Consider the following 18,030-nt stretch of genomic DNA (forward strand, 5'->3'; position numbering starts at 1 on the left):
TAACAATATGTCTGAGGGGTCATCCGAGAAATCCAAGCTAAAGTTAAAATCCTGAATATATGAATTCTTTATTAGAAGAGTTCAGAAATCTTAATACTATACAGTAATTCACCCACGTATTTGCACCTATGGTTTGGGTTTTTAAAGAAAAAATAAATAAGAAACAATCCACCCCCAGTTACACTTTTTGCTTCTCAGGTATTTCCCTTGAATGTGAACTAATGTAACCGATATTTCAAAAATAAGACAAGACAGACCGAAAATTCATTAGGGATACAGTTTACTCAGAAACATTGTAGCAATACATTGGTCGACAGCACTTAGTCTGGCTTTTTTCTAGATTAAACCCCTCTCTAGTATTGCTCTCTGAGGTGCTTTATCGAAAACAGAAAAACTGAAAATGTAAGATAATATTCTAAAGAATAAGCTGACTTGTCATCAGCATGAACTTTATATATTAAAAAAAAAAACCTTTTGCATCATCTAGAAACACCTTAGTATGTTAACACAATATACAGAATGATGAAATGACATTTCTCTGAGGAAGGAATATGGTCAAATGTGTCAATCCAGCTACGTTATTTAAGACTCAAAGTTGTTGGGGTGTTACTGTGTTGGGGTTTTTTTTTTCAAAGAATGTAAAGAATTTGAACTCTCTGTTCTCAAGGTGAAAGGGCATTTACTTAAATCTACTCATGAAGAAAAAGAGGTGGCAAGTCCTGAGACATCACGACAATGACAAAATTTACCAAGTTTAATATGGCAAAAGGTGAGATTATTCCTTTGGTGCTTCAAAAGTAATTGAAAACAACATTGTAGATGGTTAATTAGGAGCCAGTAAGATCTCTTGCATCTCAGCAATTCTCTACTCCTTTATTTCAACGTTGAGTTTTAAGTTTAAAATATTTAAGAAAGCAGAGAGGTGATTAACATAGATTTTTCAATGTGCACCACAGTTACACATTCTGTCAACAGAGTAAAAGGGAAATATACAGCGTTACAAAATGCTTATTTCATGTCTCGCAAACATTCCAATAAATCCTTCACTGCGGTGTTATTCCATTCAACAGCAGAAAAGCAAAACAGAAATGAAACCCAAGAGCCAGCCCAGTTCATTTACATCTTGAACATGACCACAAGGAATCCATCTGCAGCAGAGTCTCATCCTGTGGGTTTCAGGCAGGGAAAGGTCCCATTTTCTCCTGTGAGAACTTTGCCTACCCAGGTCCCACAGGGATTTAAAAAAAAAAAAGACAAGTCAAGGGAACTCAAACTTGGTGGATATGATAGCCATGAGAGTTGTCTCAACCACAAAACAAACTCTTCTGGGACAAATTCAGACCCCCACACACACCCAAACAATTCCCCATAGGAATAGATCATGAATGTGGAGGGTTAGAATTATGGATACAACTTACATGACTTTTTTCAAAAAGCTTCATATATTTGAATAAGCTACAACTACCACATTCTATAAGAGTTTGGCCATCACTTTGATGACATGTTATCTTGTGGGGGTTTTTTTTAATGTTGCAGCTTTTTTTTCCCCCCAACAGATTGTATTAAGGCAGTGACAACTAGCACAGAACACAAAGGGACCTAATAAATCAGCCAGGCTGCTGCTCTCAGAAGGACTTGGGCCAGGTGAAGGCCTCAGTGGCTCACATGCATGTTGGTAGCTCATACACTGCTACCTGCATTAGCACAGGCCGCAAGAAGAGCGAGTGAAAAGACAGATGCCGCTGTACCCGTGGAAGCTATTTAATAAATACCAACAAAAAAACAAAATGGAAAATAAACCCTCTAGAGCACAACCACCTTAGGTCAACTGAATGTAATCTAGTTTATTCAACCAAAAAATATATAGAGAAAAAAATATTAAAACAAAAAGAGCAGTTCTTAACACTAGCAGTAAATAAATTTATACAATTCAGTCTTATAATATGATGAAATAAATCTACATCTTTTCTTATTTTGGTACTTTGAATTATACATACAAACAACAATTACAGGGACTTGTTCACAATGCATATAGGTCTGGAGGATGGCTGTCTGAAAACCCTCAGTGGCAATATCGGAATGTTAACACTGATTGCCTGGAATTGCTTGTGTTTCTTCCTATGCAGAGGCCTACAGCCTTGAATGAATGATCTGCCTATGCCTTTTTTTTTCCTTCTTTTTTTTTTTCAAATGTATCAAACAACTGTGGCCAGTGAAAGAAAACACAGCTGGAAGCTTGTCCATGTGGGTATTAGACCTAGTTTCTTCTTACTTCCGCACTTTTTTCTCCCCATATTCTTTAAATTTCTTGGTGTCCTTCATGCCCTTCTTAGAGCTACCCAGATGCAATAAAGTCTTCCTCAAATGTACAGTATTTCTTACAATATAAGTTATATGCAATGTTCAGCATTTTTTTTTCACAGCACTAGAGACCCTGTTAAATAGGGAATATGAGTCTGAATGGCTTATTCACAAATGGGATCCAGATTCAGTGGTTGAGAACATAGACACCACAGTGAGCTCCTTTTAAAAAGTGGCAAACATCGCTTTTCTTTCTGCCTTCAAATAACATATTTCCATCATTTTTAGGCTTCATGATACTGCTCCTGCAAAAATGCAAGTATAAAGGGGAGGGAGGGGAAATCTCACTTTGAGACCTTTAAGCATTGAACAGGGAAGTCTAACCCATGGCAGTGACCATGCTGGAAGGATGGTGAGGTCCGAAAGAGAGGCTGGATGGTGGGTGCATCGGTGTTGGAGTAGTCAGAATGTGACTAGAGTGGCTAAAAGGTGAAATATGACTGAGAGAAGACATATGTCTGGAGAGGGCGGCCGGATTAAATGAGCTGCTCTTGGGGAAGTCTTCCAGGCTGTCGTGAACCTTTTTGCATTTTTTGGACTTGCTAGACATTTTTCGGTTTCTGGTCTGGATACCTTCCTTCTTCATAGTCAGGGGTCTGTTAATCTAAACAAAGATTAATTATATATATTTTTTTGCTTTCATGCTGGCTTCAAAATGGCCAAAGGCTCTCATACATCATCACCACCACCACCATCAGAGTATGTCATGTTGTAGATCTCTCTCCTTTTTGGTCTTCCCCTCCTTCCTTCCCACCACTCACCCTCCCCCTAGAAGCCAAAATTTTCTAATGGAAACTTTCAGGGTATAGGATTCGTTTCTCATTTTCTGGGAGCAAGAGTTACAAGTTACTATACATGAACTAGAGTTTATTGGTCAGTTCTGTCAGTATTATTTTAGAGAAATTTTTTCAGGGAACTCTGTCATTCCAAAAGCCCTCATTTGAGAGACTTAATCAGGATGGCTTCATTTCTACAGAAGTTTTTCCCCCCCTTAATTCTTCTTTCAGACATTTCACCTGATGTCATTTTGCTTCCATGCTGATCAAAACAGAAACATAATTTATGACTTCAAAAGGTAAATCCAATCTCATTCACTCTGAGCTGGCCCAGGAAAGTACTGATCAAGAAAGAGTATTTGCCTTGGAAACGCTGGTATCAAACCACTCAAGTAATTTTTGGCTTGGTCCTGACCTTTTCAGGATTACACTAAAATCTTCCTTTGGAATGTATATTTTCCTCATTACAGGTTGTTTTCAGCAACACTGCCCTTTCAGAAAGGAATTGCCTATCCCAATAATCAGTCAACAATCAATCAATCTATCAGCAAATAATAAAAGCTTCAAAAGGCACTTTGCCAGATACTGAAATAATGTCAGCCTAGGGAATGAAAGGTCAAGCTTGGACAGGTGTTGAAAGTCCAGAGCAAAGCAAAGTAAATCTCAGTTACTGCTCCCATACTACCCTGCTCTGAGGATCATGCTACACTTTTAGCCTCAGAGACCATAATCATCTCATTTCCTCTTTAAAAGAGATTTTCCTGGGGTGGGGAGGGGGGTAGTGCCAGGAGAGAAATATAATCATGTGACTAATGTTTCCCACACCTGGTCAAGGTCAGAGGAACACAAATGATGGTCAGGCATATGTCTGTTAACTTTCAGGGCCTGACCTTGGGCAAGTCATTTAACATCTGTGGCTCTACCTATTTTGTATTATTTCCAAGAAACAAGAGGTGAAAAGGAGTAAGGGGTTAATGCTAGGGTCTGAACCTGAAGCTGTTGGAAACTCTGGTATCCCAAGAACCTGTTCAATCTGCCTAACGTACCTTGGGGCAGAAACAGCCCTTTCCAATCCTACTTCCTGTGTGGGAAGAGATGATATCTTCCAAAGCTTAAGGACATACCCAGCTGCTTATAAAACTAAAAAATAGACACTGAGGAGGAGAGCAACTAAATACCAAACAGGTTCCTAGAGCTAGTACTATGTCAGCTAGTAGCAGCAAGGACAAAAATTCCAAAGAGGAGCCCTGAGCTAAGATATGAGAGACGGACAGGAATCTGGATCTACCTACCAAAACCCAGAAGTTGGCATGATCTCCGAGGTTGAGGACATAAGACTTGTTTCCTCATTGCATTGGGAGGGCTAGGAGAATTGCAGCAGCATAAGTTAAAAGACCACTCCCAAAATTAAATCTCAGCACTTTCTTTCATCAGCTTTCGTATCACAGTCAACCTTGAAGTCTACAGAGATGGCAGCTCCCTCTTACCCCTTCTATCATCTATCTCCATCTCTGGCTAGGTAAGAATCTAGATGGACAGTTATACCCATAAAGTAAGATCTACAAAGGGATGTCTCCATGTGCTGACATCTTGATATACAGGTACCAGTACATAGGCCAGAATCTAAGTACAATGTCAAGATCCCCAGATAACTAACTACAAAGTCACCTTGATCCAGTGATGTACATATGCAGATAGCTGAACACTTATATAACCAGCAAGAAACTTATTGCATCAATGCACAGATATCTAGATGAGCAGGAGAAACACCAAGACCATGAAAATGAGAACTGATTATTTTCTCCAATCACTAAGTAAATAAAACTCAGATACCAACAATTATCTCAATATGGATTCTTACTGTGAGAATGAGTGAGAAGGCTATTCTGGGTCTCATAAACTCCACAGTGGCTAAATTCTCAACATTGAGAATAGATTCTTCTGTTAAGAATGCAGTTCCTTGAGAACTGTCGAAAATGGTCAGACTTTTTTTCAAACCTAAAAAGCACTATTTTAAGATCTATTAGCACTCCTCCTCCTGCTGCTATTGCTATTACTACTACTATTATCACTACCACCACCACCACTACTACTGCTGCTGCTGCTGCTATTGCTATTACTACTACTACTATTACCACCACCACCATCACTACTACTATTACTTCTACTACTACTACTACTACTACTACTATTACTACTACTATTACTACTACTACTACTACTACTATTACTACTACTACTATATATTACCTTTGTGACCCCAGGCAAGTCACAACCACTTTGGCTCTGTTTCCTCATCTATAAAATGAGGGGATTAGACTAGATGGCCTTTGAGGTCCCTTTTAGTTCTAAATCTATGACACTATGATTCTTATATTCATTCTACCAGAAAGTTACTTTAATCTGTTGAAAATTGTGTAGCTAATTTCCCATAATTCTTAACACTTCGGTCCATAAAGGAAAGAAACAGATCTACATATATGAAATATCAGACTTGGGAGGAAATACCTTAGCGAACATCTAAACGAAGCTTCCCATTAAATCTGAAGAGTTTAGTGACTTGTCCAAGGTTATATTACCTAGTGGCAGAGCCAGAGCTGAAACCCAAATATGACTTCTAACTTTCCCATTTTTCTAAGCTACCTTTGAAAAAATTAAATAACTTTTTTTAAAAAATGAAGCAGACGGTTTTCCCATGTCTCCTATTTGTCCTGTTCCCACTAACTACAGACAAGAGCCTTCTAGAACTCGGTAGAGAGCCAGATCACACAGCAACTGACAAGTGACATCACTGAGTCAAACAGGGAACAAGAGCAAAACAAAACCTACTTCCCATGTGTGTGTCTGAGACAGAAGTACCCCTCTTAAACCCAACACCCTGGCCACCTGATTTGGGGAGGACTGTCAATTCAAATTTGATAACTGTTTTTGACAGATTTTTCTCTCAACTCATATATGGCAGAATGAAAGTGTGCACACACATACCCAGAAACACAAATTTTTGTCCTCTAAATAACTCTTGGAGGGGGAAAAAAAGCCTGAAAACTCACTCTTGCTGTGCCCACAGTTGCCAAGAGGCCCCAGGATGACTTTATCAACCCATCAAATGGGGCTCCCACCGCTAAGGCCCTGTCCCCAAAGCAGTATTTCCCCCAAATGAATTCCATGAAACTGGTATTCTATATAATGTGAACAGAAGTCCCAAGATAAAATTTTGATTTTATTGATCCTTTCCCACCTGCGATATTAAGTATGAAATCAGATATGTAAACAAAACACTATGCTTACAATTTTTCAATATGAAAGGAATTAATTTCCTCTCTTTTGCTCAAAAACTTCCCAGGTTCTTTTTTATCTTAGGGGCATTCTATCACTCTAGATTCCGCAGAACAGCATGTAAGGGTTCCATCCATTTATTTCAAGCCGAAAAGTGTCTCACAGCCAAATCAGTTTAGGAAATGCTGCTCTGGGCAAATACCAAAGAAATGGGCCTAGCATTCCTCATAGAATATTCTGCATGTCTTGGTCTTCATCTCCTTGCTTATATTAGGCAGAGATTGGTCCACTGGCAAATTGTAAAACAACTTCTCATAGAACTTGGAGAACTGGGAGGGTAGAGACCATCTCCAAAGCTATATACAAGGAGACCTACCTCACCCAGAGAGGACTATCCTCCTTTTTTTTTTTGCCTTTTTTTTAAAGCAATTGGGGTTAAGTGACTTGCCCAGGGTCACACAGCTAGTAAGTGTCAAGTGTTTGGTCTGAGGCCAGATTCGAACTCAGGTCCCCCTGACTTCAGGGCCGGTGCTCTATCCACTGCACCACCTAGCTGCCCCAGACCTATCCTCCTTCTTAAAGCCACTACTAGTCCTTTGCCTCTCCTTTTTCCCCTTCCTCTCTTTATTCCAAGTAAATCCCCAACGTAAATGCATACCACAACTCTGCCAACCCCTGAAGGAGGTAGCTCTTATCAGTGGTGTCAAGGATAAAGAAAGCAATAAATCTACATACACTGAACCTCCCAGCAATTAATCACACACCTTTAGCTTTCCCTCCACCCAATGGGCAACAGAATTCCCCGAAAGTACAAAATGGGGCTTCTTCTAGATTACTTAAAAACAAGCAGCCATTCACACTTGAGTGCAATAACAAATGGGAACCATATGAAGAGAGCAAAAATGGCAGACTTTACAAAGGGAGCCTGAAAATTCATGAAATTCCTTCCCAAAGGGAGAATATTTCTAGTGTACCCAGTTAGCGGAAGGAAGGCCCATTAAGGCTGGGGTGCATTAGTCATCCCTGAGCAATGCCAACGGGACCCAAGAAATTCTGCTGAAAAAGCTAACAAGAAAGAGCTTCCTCTCCAAATCCCAGGTATTCTTGGTTGAGGTAGAAATGTTGCCAGAAGAGCCTTTGGGCAAAAAAACAAAACAAAACAAAACAAAACAAAACCTTATGCTTTCTTTCCTTCCCACCAGACTTAGCCAAGATCAGAATGGCCAAGAACCTTGACAGGGAGAGATGAGGGAGGGGTAAAATGGTGGCTCTTTAGACCAAAGCCTCTTTTGGGGGGGGGGGGTGAGGCAATTGGGGTTAAGTGACTGGCCCAGAGTCACACAGAGTTATATGTCTGAGATCTGATTTGAACTCAGGTCTTCCTGCCTCCAAGGCCAGAGCTCTATCCACTGCATAGCCTAGCTGCCCCTCAAAGCCTCTTTATTAATAGGTTTACTTTGGTGGTCCGTGCATACGTGGCACTAAGGGTCATGATGGTCATAGGCCTGAGAAAAAATGACAGAGATTTTAAAAAAGAAGAGGGGGGGAAACAATGGCAAATATAAGAGGAGCCCTTACCAAATGATTGAAGATAAAAACAGCCAACCCCAGGTAGGAAAAAAAAGTGGGAATTATGATTATTATGAATATTATTTTTATTATTAATATTACTAATTATTATCCTGTCAATAAGACATAGGAGAAAGCACCTGAGTCTTTGTTTTGCTGGGAATAGGTATTTTCATATTGCTGCTTTCCTCAGGGTTTCTATGCATGTGCAAGCTAGTTAGGACAAAGACTTCAGATGAAATTTCTGAGACATTTCATTTCACGTCTCATAGAAGAAGCCCATTTAAAATTCAAAGCACAGCGTTAGCCACTTCTTTTACCAACACCTCCCCACCACTACCTCTGACCTACTGCCTGCCGCCTTCACTCCTCAGTCATGGAATCTTTCCTCTTGGTTTTAGGAATCGAAGTCTATGCATTATAATTCTATTTTTCTTTTTCCCCTTTGGCTTCGGGGGGAAAAAAAAGGAAAAACAAGGAAACATCAAAAATATAACTGCTGGCTTCTTTTCTGTTTTCCAAGGAGAATATTTTTTTTCTTGAAAAACCAGACCAGGCACACTTAGCATATCACATTGCGACATTGAATGTTGTGTTTTCCAAAGCAGGTTAAGTGGATAATGTTGTTCTGTGTGTCTAAACCTCTCCTAACTTGGCATTTATATGGCTAAACTATATTGTTTATAGTTCGGACCTTGATGCAAGATCCTTTTTTTTTTGATACTAAAAACAGGAATGCTCCAAAGTGGGTCCTGGTACATTCATTATATCTTTTAATATTTGAAATATCTATGATTTCATTCACATGGGAGCCCCCACTGTTGTAGTTCATGGCCCCTCCAGCCCCTCACAGATGGTATTCATGAGTTGCTGTGGCGTCCTCAAAAATCATTACCTGGTGACTTCCTGTCTCTAAACATTAATTATAACTAAACAGAAATAATATGGGGCCAATACCCTTACCCAAATAAAGTCAGTTCCATTAACAGGTAAGTCAGAAAGACAGCAGGAAAGCTTAGCACATACAGTCACTGCTGCCCACTAGGTTCTTTGAGGCTACATTTACACTTACATTGTGCAGTTTATAGTAGAGCCCACAGGCATTACACACGGGATCTCCATTGGCATTTCTCCTCCACAAGGTAGTAGTAGTGGTCTGACAGTTTGCACAGGACGTACCTGCTCTTCTGGCTGCAGACTGGGGGTGGAGAGAGTAGGTAGAGGAAGGAGAGGGAAGAGGGTAAAATATGTTAAGACTTAAAAAAAGAAGAAGAAATCGTCATTGAAATCAAAACTAGCAAGTGGCCCACATGAAAGTGATGAAGATCCCCAAAATCGGCTTAGATAAACCTAAGCAGAGCTAATTTATACACATTAGAGGACACGGATCTGACGATTTTTGACTTTAAGCTCATAGTTGGTCTGAGGTAAGTGGGTGGGGTCTGGGGGGGAGGGGTAGCCTTACAGGGAATATAAAAAGCCATCCTTGACACTTGGAGGATAGCCACTGTCCTCTGGACACCCCCCAGAACGCACTAGAAAGTTACTTTTCAGGGGCCTACAGGCCACAGAATGAAGTTTCCCGTCTCCTCACTTCTTGGGTCCTGGCCTATGCAGCTGCTTCCTACATCAAAGTTTCCAGTTCAAATCAATATAAACAAACGCTACTAAGCAAATGGGCACAATGACAGTGAGGGAAACCTAAGGCCACAACTCTATCCAGCTTGAGTTATGTGAAATAAAGCAACAGGAATGTAAAAAGCCCAGGTAACCAAAAGGACAGTGAAAAAACAACAACAAATGAGAAGCAAGTAGTCTGTGGGAGGGCATCGATGTATCTGAATGAAGGTAGCCTGTTTTCTCTAACTCAGGAAACCCTGAGTCAGGCATCCTTCAGTCACTTGTCGATAAGACTTCATAATCTTTTGAGCCCACTGGTATCTCATTAGGCTTTCAAACTATACTCCCTGCTCCCCATGAATGACAACCAGCCCTCTCACCCTTCTACCGATTTCAGGCCAATGACACTAACTAAGAACCAGGAAACTTGTTACTCAGTAAGAACGTTAGGTCTTCTTCAGCCAAACAACCTGATTTTCTTTCCTCTTCCTCTCTCTCTCTTCCCATATTTCTTCCCTTTTCTCCTTCCTCCCCAGCCCTACCCCCGAACCCAAATACCTAGGCATGCCAATACATTTAGTAAACCAATTGAGCCATCCCATAAAAAGCAGTAAGTGCAGTATCACAGGCAATGCCCATGAGATCTATTTAAATCAAATGAGATATTTGTAATACATGTACCACAATGTCTGGCACATACTAGGAACTTAATAAATGCTTATTCCTTTCCCTGGATTCCCTGATTACGTCATTACATTTATTTCCCTTTAAAAGGATAGAGTGGCAGGCCTAGAGTCAGGAAGACTCTTCTTCCTGAGTTCAAATCTGGCCTTAGACACTTACTAGCTGTGTGACCCAGGGGCCAAGTCACTTAACCCTGTTTGCCTCAGTTTCCTCATCAGTAAAATGAGCTGGAGAAGGAAACAGCAAACCACTAGTATCTTTGCCAAGAAAACCCCAAATGGGGTCATGACGTGTCGGACATGGCTGAAAAAAATGACCGAACAACAACAGAAGGATTCTTATTTCAACTATTTTTTAAGTTTCTAAAACTATTTAACTATTTTATCTTTCATTTCTAACTCCTTAGTAGTACTGGAAAGGGGCCATTTTCTGTCTTTGGCAAAGGAATTTCATTTCTTTAAAATGTTCATCATTTTCTGCACCTTTAAAAGAAGTTGTGGGTGAGGGGAGGTACTAAGCTATACACTTGAAAAAATCTACTAGACTCAACGTCTCCGTGTTCCCTAAGGTTCCTCCCCCACCAGCCCCCACAAAAAAAAAAAAGGCAGGGGAAAGACATAGACCATAGGGGTTAATCAAGTGGATTGTGTTCCAGGAAAATCAAGTACACTCTAACAACCAGAAAGTGAAGCTAGATTGTCTCTGTTCAATATTACATCAACAGAAAAGTTAGACTGCACATATGAAATTGCCAAAAAAAAAAAGGATAAATCAGTAGCAATTTTGACTTAACAATAATGTCGCTCTTCCTTTCAAAGTCACTAAATTGCTCTGTACGTGAACACCTGATTCCTTAATGCCTAAATAACAGTCACATAACTTTTAGAAATGTGAGTTTGCTCCCCAGACAACACTGATCTAGAAATTAAGAGTCTCAAAAAATATCATCTTTGAGAAACTTTGAGGATGCATTGCTAGCCAAGTTGTGTGGACTGTTCATATCCCAAGAGCACTGACTCTTAGTTCTACATACCTTGGAGTCTTTTAAAACTGTCACCTCATAAGGGACCAAGTGTTAATAATGAAATCCCCAAGAAATCATTTCATATATACACTCTTTTTTTTTTTTTGGCTAGGCAATGGGGTTAAGTGACTTGCCCAGGGTCACACAGCTAGTAAGTGTTGTGTGTCTGAGGCCGGATTTGAACTCAGGTCCTCCTGAATCCAGGGCCAGTGCTCTATCCACTGCGCCACCTAGCTGCTTCCCATATATACACTCTTAAAAAGAAAGTTACTAAACAAATTGAAAGTATTATTTTTCATAATTATTATGAACTTCCCTTGATTATTTTTAAAATAATTCTCAGAAGTTATTAGCACATTTATGGTCTCTGACTTTCCCACACCGAAAGAGTTTGGTAATTACATGTTATTATATGGATATAAATATTATATTTTACAAATATATAATGCTACCTCAAAAAAAGCAAGAGTTTGGTTATTATATCATTATTATATGGATGTAAATATTATATTTTACAAATATATTAGACTAGCTAAAAAACCAAAATAGTTTATTATATTATTACATGAATGTGAATATTGTATTTTACTAATATACAGTGCCAGCTCAAAAAACCCCAAAAGTTTATTTATGATATATTATTATATGAATATAAATATTATATTTTACAAGTACACAATGCCAGCTCAAAAAACAAACACGAAACAAAATAAACTTCAAGCCCAAACCAAGGCTAATATGGATAATGGCATGAATACAAACAGACTGCAAAAATGCCTTCTGTCTTGCAGGCTTTACATTTTTGTAGAATCTCTTTTAAAAAGTCATACTCTTCACCCTATTAACAGGAGGTAAAATGCATTAATATTACAAGTAGTTCAGCTACTTTCTGGTTGTGAGAAATTCTGAAAACTCTGGTGGCATTAAGGAAAAGAAAAAAAAACTATGATTCTTCCTTAAGGGATTATTTATGTGTCTTGTATTAGTTTATTTAAGAGTCGATACGTATCTTTCAGAAGTGCTCTATTGTAAGCTTGGGTATATTTCTCCAAATCTTAAATGATCTGGGTGGGGTGGGGTGGGGGCAGAACAGCAAGCTAAGGCCACTAAAGAGGTGGGGGAAAGGTATATATGGAAGGGAAAAGAGAAGAAAACAGTGGTTCTGTAGGTCTAGCAGTTAAAATGTCACTCAAGGATAAGCAAAGTCTGAATAGGTTTCAAGTGTATGTCATTTCTAAGGAACTAAAAGTAGAAATTTCTCCAGAAAGGATGATTAAGAAAGCAATGACAGATGAAAATGTAATAGCAACTGAACTTTAAAATGAAAATCAATTATTACTCAGAGTTCCTGTGCTTTCTTAGGGAAGCTGAGTCAAGACAAAGTGATTAAAAAAAAAAAAGTCTTCCCAACCTGCAGTTTGTATAGACATAAGTCAGAAAGAAAACATTCAATTTGTAGGTAGCCCTGGTATGTGTGTATGTGAACACACATACACACACACATACTGTTACACACATGCACATGTACATGCACATGCATACACACACACACATCCCTTGTTTTCTCCCTTTTTTTTCTCACTTTCTGCACTTCAAGGGTATTAAAACATTTTAGGACAAGAGGGTTTTTTTTTCAACCAGGGCCAGGTTTTGGGTGATTCAGAACATTCTTTTGTGGTGTAATCACCCTCATTTTACGCTAACACCTCCAGCTGTTTTTTTCAAATCCTTCTAGTTCTGATCCGTTCAAACATCTTAATGTTTGGGTTGGGGAAGCAGAGCTGTTGTTTATGAGTTATCTCCAGTGCTCAGATATCCGGCAGCTTTTTCCTAGGAAGTTAGTTTTGCACATAAGAGAAAGGGGGGAAAAAAACCCCAAAGCTGTATGTGGGGGGTTGAGAGAGTTGAAGGGAAGATTGACAGAGAAGAGAAAAAAGTATGGAGATCTATGCCTTGCCAAAAAAAAAATCAAAGCCTTATGAGCACTTCCATCCCTAGAAAGTTTTTCCTTTTTCTAGAGAGGATGTGAAAGATGTTGGTTGATGGGAAGTGCAACTACTTCTTTAAAAAAACACTACAGAGGTCATTTTTTTCCTTAGATTTTGGGGGATACTAATTCATCTATTGATCTACAAAGGGAAATTCCTCCTCCTCCTTTTCTGAGTCTTCAGCAATCATTGAATGTCATCACCATCACACACACACACACACATACACACACACTCACACACACACACAAAATGATCCCTTGTCTAGCTACTTTTCTGTGGTTGAAATTTATCATTTGTTAAGAATACTTTATCTTTCCTACACTATCTATTCAATCTTGTCGATACATCTGAAGTCAAGACTACAAAGAAACCTCTCTTAGATGTTTTCTGGGTTATGTGTCCCAGTTCCAACAAATGGTGACTACGGACAAATTACTTTATCTACATGATTCTTTGTCTCCTTAGGGAAAGTATTTTATAAACTTGAAAATGTTATAGAAATGAAAACTAATATTATTAATTAGAGGTGTTAAGGATATTGGCACAGGTCTATTTTTTCTGCAGTACTCCTAATGAGCAAGAAGTTAAAAAAAACACACACACACAAGTTAATGGCACGTCAAACAGAAAATGAACCAAAATATTAATGATCTAAATTTCTTTATTTTTCCTAGTTATGAAAGTTAGGGGAAAAGTAATAACATTTCTCCCAGAGGAATTTCTGTAGTGAGGAATCCTCAATTCCTAATTCCAAAGAGGAAGGAAAAGACCATTTGGACTTGATGGCTGGTTGATTATTTATAATCCAACTAACAGACAAATAGACTTTGAATTCATATTATATTATGGCTATGATTAAATATTGTTTTTAAGATTCTTGCCTTGGAACTACCTGCTTTTCCTTCAGTAACTAAACCTTTGGAAGAAGTTCACCTCATAAGGAAGTCTTCACTATAGGATAAAGTATTATACTGAGCTTCTCATATATTTTAAAGTACCCATTCTCGTCCTGTAAAAAGCAATCGTCCTAATAAGTCACAGACCCAAGATTTAGTAACCTGGCAGACACATTCTTAATAAGTCTGATTCAGAAACTGAGAAAGAAAAGTAAAGGAGAAGGGACCCCTCTCCTGAGCAATCTAACATGATTTCAGGCTGTCCTGCCAATTTCCTGAAGAAGAAGAAAAAAAAACTCCCCCTTCCTGAAGGGAGGAAATTAAAAACACAAAAAGGTTAGTGATTGGATCAATGCTTCTCCAGAACTTACCAGCCTTCGCTTGGGCTTAATGAGGGGTCGGTTCTGTCCATTCATTTTGTGGTAGAGTCCACAGGCGTTACACAGGTAGTGACCAGTACCATCTCTCCTCCACAATGGGGTTGAGGTCGCCCCACAGTTTACACACTCCCTGCCTTCTGGAAACAAGATCACACATAAGTCACTTATGGAAAACACACATGAAGGCTGAGTAAACTAGGATGTGGGCTGTGAAGGGAAAATTGGAAAAAGGAAAGGGTTTTTTCTCCCTTTTTGGGAGGGAATTTCCCCAAACTCTTGCTGAAAATATTGATTACCTGTTCCTTCCTTGTATAACTACTGTTTCACTCACACATATAAACACTTCTCAAACAAAAATTGCATATGGCTAAATAGTAACAGAACTTTGCTCTTTTTGGGGGGGCAGGGTGAGGATATTAGGGAACCTGATGGGAAAGACTGAGTCTCAACAAAAAGAAAAGCAGATTTCAACTTGAACTGTTTCTCTGAGAAAATTCTAAATCCAAGGAAAATATAAAAGTTCAACTACAACATCTCAAAATAAAAGGAAGAGAAAATGGGGTGACCTATTTTCATTTCTTGTTTTCAGATCAGCATATATTTTTACACATATTAATTAGATAGCACATATTAGATAGGAAAAATATAAAGATAGATGCATAGATGAACGGACAATAGATTCATCTACTGATCAATCAAAGGAGTGGTTGAGAGAAGCTAAATAGGCCTGTGGATTCATATTCCAATTAAACTGTAAACTCCATTGGATAGGTGGCAGTAAATGAAGAGACTACCCCAGCCCTAGTAATGTTATTTATCTATAGACATTCCAGTATTAAAGTTTGCACTGGTCACTTAGTTGGATTCAGAAATAACTAAACTTTAATTCAAAGCTTGATAGGAAAAGGGCGAACTCTGATTAATGGGGACAGAGGAATTTCAAAATGGGGTTGATGAAGAAAAAAAAGAAAAGTCAAGGGGGAAAAGCAGTGCTGAGACAGAAATCCAAAAGGAAGAAAATGAAAACCAAGAGAACTGTTGTTAGAGTAAATTGCTGAAGGGGAAGAAGGGCCATAGGGGCAACCGGTTAATTTTAGGCTAAATGGGCAAAGACTTCTATGTTGTTTGTGGAAAACTAAGTCAGGCAAAGCCATGTATTCATTGTTGACCAAAAGAGAGCCTAAGAGAGACACAAGAACATGGAGACGTATGTAATAGGAGAGTCTGTGGACTAATTTCTTTCCAGCTAAGTTGCAACATGGGTGACTTTGGTGGATTTTGCAGCCAGTTTCTCTTACCCCTTCTTGTTGACCTCTCTGACCCTATTCCTACCCTTGCCTTGGGTTTTTGTTCCCTTTGGGTACCTGAATTAAACTTGAATTATTTGAGAGTAAGGGAAGTCCAGAGAACCTCTGAGGGTCAAAAGCAGGGATGGCAAAACTGTGGCCTTCTAGGTCCTTGGGTGTGGCTTTTTGACTGAGTCCAAGTTTTACAGAACAAATCCTTTTATTAAGAGGATTTGTTCTTCGAAGTTTGGATTCAGTCAAAGGGCCATGCTTGAGGACCTAGATAGACCACAAGTAGCGTTAAGGCTGCAGGTTCCCCACTCCTGATCAAAAGGTTTTGTTTCAAGAAAGAAATAAATAAATAGGAGGGGGAAAAATCACCAAGAAAATATGAAAAGAGCTAGAGGGAAATTTACGAAAACTAGATCCCTGAAAGGGGAGAAAGGATGATTTGGCATCTTCTTTTTTTGAAACAGAATTGTCCAAACTTGGGGCAAACGGAGAGTGTACCTGTGGATATTTCTATTTCATTCACTTTCAATTCCAATTCCAAATTGATGGAGGAGGGGACAAACATCTAGAAAACTAGAAACCACTTGTCCATTTTCAATCAGTCTAAAAGGATTTTATTGTTAACTGTTTTATTGTTTGCTTGTCTTTGCGCAGTTTTGTTTCATCTGGTTTAAGAGGGATTGGATTGTGGGAAGTAGCTGAATTTGTTGAGGACTTTATCTCTAAATTTATTTCTAGAGATAAAATTCTACACTCCCAAAGTCTTTGGGGGGGGGGGTTGTTTCTTGCCCTTAGGGTGTTAGATTCTAAGATTTTTAAAGGATGCATTGAGTTGTATTCATAGGCATTTTATTTTGGGTCTTAAATCTAAAGGGACTGAGAAAGTGGGTGTGTACTAAAAAAAGAAAAAAGAAAGGATGAAAAGAGGAGGGGTTTAGTGACTCTTGGAGCTGCCTCAACAGCCCTCAGGGAGGCAAGGGACCTTTCTGAGCCCAGGACATAATCAAAACTCCTCGGGCTTTTTCTTAGGTTCTCCCCTGTACCATAAAATCTCTAGGCACAGATGTGGCCCAATACAAGTATCTGCCTCTGAAGACAACCTCTCCACAGCTCAGCTCACTCTGGTGGTGGTCAAGGACATGACTTTTGAAAGGGCCCATTTAATTTCTGGTGCTGTAACTGGAAGCAAAAAGCTAAGCCTGACCTATCACCTCCTCAGGTCTCCAAGTTTGAGCCCTCCCCCAGCTCAGCCCTAACAGGAGGCAGTGATCTCTGAATATTCAAGCAGAATGGGTACTTTAAAGGAATCTCTGACATGTTTTGTCTGATTTATTTTATTTTGGGGGGAGAGGAAGGATGACAGCATCCTTTTCAGGGGGAACTGCTGAGTGTTAAATTAGGGGAGCAGCTGATTACCTCTTCCAGTAGCACCACATTAAGCCTGGGTCTAGGCACTAGTGGGCAATTCATTCTCAATTCATTAGGGGCATGGGGTTTGTTGGGGTTTTTCTGGTTGCTGTTGCTTATTTCAAGTCTGTGGCTTCTTGCAAGTTACCAACTTTTTTTTTAAATAGATGATGAGACTCTCTTGGGCCTTCTCTTTCTTTTTTTTCTCTTTCTCTGTTTTTTTTTTTTCCTGTGCTTTGGGTGAACAGCTTACAATGACACCTCCCTTTAGGTGTCAGAACCACAATGCTGCAAGGCCTCTTGACATTCAACAGCCAGTTTCAAACACCAGTTGATTTTTGGTTTGGTTGCTTGGAGGGACCCAGAGGCCATCGAACCAAAATAATAGAGGATTGGGAATGGGGCTGGGGGTGGGGTTGGGGTTAGGGCTGTAGACTGAGGGAACAGCAGATCGTTGAGCCCAGGGAGGGGGAGACTAGAAATGACCCATACAAAATAGTTTAGTCTTTTTTCCTCCAAAGGTGTATTTCGGTACAAACACCCAGGCGTATAAAAAAAAAAAAAAGCCCTAGCCATCCTAACCACAACTTCAACCGTTCTTCCAAAATACTGCAGCCCCTCTTTTTCTTTGCCCCTACTTTAGTAACTGCATTGACTTTGTGGAGATTTTTTTTTAACAACGATACTAAAACTAAGTGAATCCCCTCCCTTCAAATTCCCCACCTGCCTAAGAGGGTCTTCCCACCAC

The 18,030-nt window shown here is 39.4% G+C and overlaps 1 protein-coding gene across 4 annotated transcripts in view; it reads right to left on the minus strand.

The window, feature by feature from the left end:
- Positions 1 to 263: 263 nt before the first annotated feature.
- Positions 264 to 18,030, minus strand: part of GATA3 (GATA binding protein 3) — a 34,951-nt gene continuing 17,184 nt past the window's right edge. For 2 of the 4 annotated variants that reach the window (XM_078154876.1, XM_020965104.2), the window contains exons 4-6: positions 14,569 to 14,714; positions 9,055 to 9,180; positions 264 to 2,965 (exon numbers count right to left, since the gene is read on the minus strand). In XM_078154876.1, the coding sequence (XP_078011002.1) occupies positions 2,681 to 2,965; positions 9,055 to 9,180; positions 14,569 to 14,714 (557 nt within the window). In that variant the 3' untranslated portion in view covers positions 264 to 2,680. The remainder of the gene's footprint in view (positions 2,966 to 9,054; positions 9,181 to 14,568; positions 14,715 to 18,030) is intronic. The other 2 variants (XM_020965105.2, XM_020965106.2) reach the window with 2 other exon arrangements.

This window comes from Phascolarctos cinereus, unplaced genomic scaffold (assembly GCF_003287225.1).
Source record: "Phascolarctos cinereus isolate Bilbo 61053 unplaced genomic scaffold, phaCin_HiC Scaffold_1;HRSCAF=81, whole genome shotgun sequence".
NCBI classification, from domain to species: domain Eukaryota; kingdom Metazoa; phylum Chordata; class Mammalia; order Diprotodontia; family Phascolarctidae; genus Phascolarctos; species Phascolarctos cinereus.